The sequence below is a fragment of the Phalaenopsis equestris genome, unplaced genomic scaffold (assembly GCF_001263595.1).
Source record: "Phalaenopsis equestris unplaced genomic scaffold, ASM126359v1 Scaffold197103, whole genome shotgun sequence".
NCBI lineage: Eukaryota > Viridiplantae > Streptophyta > Magnoliopsida > Asparagales > Orchidaceae > Phalaenopsis > Phalaenopsis equestris.
Window position 1 is genome coordinate 1 of NW_018217052.1, and position 1,831 is coordinate 1,831.

General features: G+C 41.2%; 1 protein-coding gene across 1 annotated transcript; it reads right to left on the reverse strand.

Moving 5' to 3' along the window:
- Window positions 1-169: 169 nt before the first annotated feature.
- LOC110035278 lies at window positions 170-1,742 on the reverse strand. The gene is made up of 3 exons (XM_020739509.1): window positions 1,050-1,742; window positions 404-574; window positions 170-252 (listed from the first exon to the last, which is right to left on the reverse strand). The coding sequence occupies exons 1-3, from the start codon at window positions 1,145-1,147 to the stop codon at window positions 204-206; spliced, it is 318 nt and encodes a 105-aa protein (XP_020595168.1). The 5' UTR covers window positions 1,148-1,742; the 3' UTR covers window positions 170-203.
- Window positions 1,743-1,831: the final 89 nt, after the last annotated feature.

The following is a 1,831-nucleotide window of genomic DNA, read 5'->3' on the forward strand; positions in this document are numbered from 1 at the left end:
AAAAAAAAAAAAAAAAAAAAAAAAAAAAATCTATGCAACAAGATAAGTAAACCATTTTATAGAATCATCACCATTTTTTACCTTGAAAAGAACTTTTAAAGCCTATCCTTCAAGACTAGAACTAAAACCCAAACCTGTCTTAAAAAGCTTTGTTAAACCGATATTATACCTTCAATGTGGATTCACAGTCACCAGCCACATTTCTAAGAATCCAACAATGGTTTCCAGTACAAGCGGCCTGCCCCCACAATCCTGTAATATAAAATTACATCAATAAACAATTTAAACAATAACAATAAGCAAACAAATCATCATCAAGATTTCTCGAATGATGATAATAAAGATAGTTAACAAAAAGGTAGAATTTTTCAAATCTCAGTAGCAAAAGGAACAATTTACAGACCCAACTCCTATAACATGGACCTGTGGTACCATGGACTTGATAACCAGCTCATCTATGCTGCCCTCTCCCAGTGATTGGAATTCAGCCAAATAACTGAAATGAGAATTTACATCATTGCTCCCTGAAAATTGCAGCTTCCCAAGCCCATGCCCATCATCCCAGACCAAATGCCTGCAATAACTCAACCAAAAGACAGAGTGCAGAAGGATCCAAGTTGAACATCAAAAACAGGCATCTTTGATCGTGTTTCCAAGAGAAAAAAAAAATAGACAGAGAGGAATCAAAGCAAGCTCCAAATAAAGTGAAAAATACTCAAATTAGCAGAAACATAACAAAAAGGTAAGTAAAATAGATCAATACAAGAAAAAAAGTGTGCAGACAAACAAGTGAGTTCTTTTTTTTTAGAGTTTATGGATTTTAAGCGAATTTAATCTCAGACTCCCACACAGAGCCATTTGGCAAGGTGGGCTGCTCGAAAATCAAGTGAGTAATTGTGGGATTTCAAAACAATGATCCGATGGAAAATCCACCGTCCTCCATCAAAACCACAAAAAACAAAACAAATCGAGACCATCCTAAAACGAACCAAAATCAGTAGAAAAAAAATGCAAAAAACAATAAAAATACTGAAGTGACTGAAACTTACATAGGACTTGGAAAGCCGACCGCCCTCCAGAAGACAGCATACGACCACCCAATCTCGTCGCAAAGACGCCTCAACGCCTCTCTCATCTCAAACCCCATCAATCCGATTCAATAAAACAGCACCACAAACACCTGCGACGAAAACCCCAGCTCAAGATCAATCGCAGCGCCTTAAAACCTACTACAACAATCTCCGACCGTTTAAAACAAGTTCACACGCAGCTTTCATCCTTCCGTAGCACCAACCGACCTAGCTTCCACGACCAGACGCTCTCCCGGCCTGCATCGTCCTCAGCCCCCGCCCCCTCCTCTTCCCTTCCGGCTCCAATATCCCGCTCAACACTACTGTCGGACTCCAGCTCGCGCCCATATCAAGCAGCCCGAACACAGCGAGCGCTTTGCCGGAGCGGAAAGCGAGCTGGTAAAGCGAGCCAAAAGCTCCTCTCTAAACCCTTGTTGAAACAGAAAGCTCCACTAACGCAGACAAAATGATTCCGCCATTAGAGGTCATAAAGGAATCCGATGGGCAACCAGAGCTTTTCGCAAATTTGGAGGAGAAACGAAAATCTCGACCTGCTCCTTCACTTGCAGGTTTGTTCTCTAGTTGTCTGGTTCCTCTGATACTACATCACTTCCATCTAAATTCCCTCGGGAATCTACGAAAGCGTTTCCCTTGGTTTCCCGACCTCGTTTCTCAAAATTGCACGGAAAGTTTCCGATGATACTTGCGTTGCCACTGCACATGTCAGCCTTTTTTTTACTTCTTTATTTTCGTTTGAAATA

What these genes read in the sequence shown, in the direction of transcription:
- LOC110035278 (XM_020739509.1), bottom strand. Translation starts at nt 1,147, where the DNA reads ATGGGGTTTGAGATGAGAGAGGCGTTGAGGCGTCTTTGCGACGAGATT. An exon ending in GTCGGCTTTCCAAGTCCTAT is followed by an intron (nt 575 to 1,049) that starts GTAAGTTTCAGT and finishes GAGTTATTGCAG; the next exon opens with GCATTTGGTCTGGGATGATG. An exon ending in GTCCATGTTATAGGAGTTGG is followed by an intron (nt 253 to 403) that starts GTCTGTAAATTG and finishes TTTATATTACAG; the next exon opens with GATTGTGGGGGCAGGCCGCT.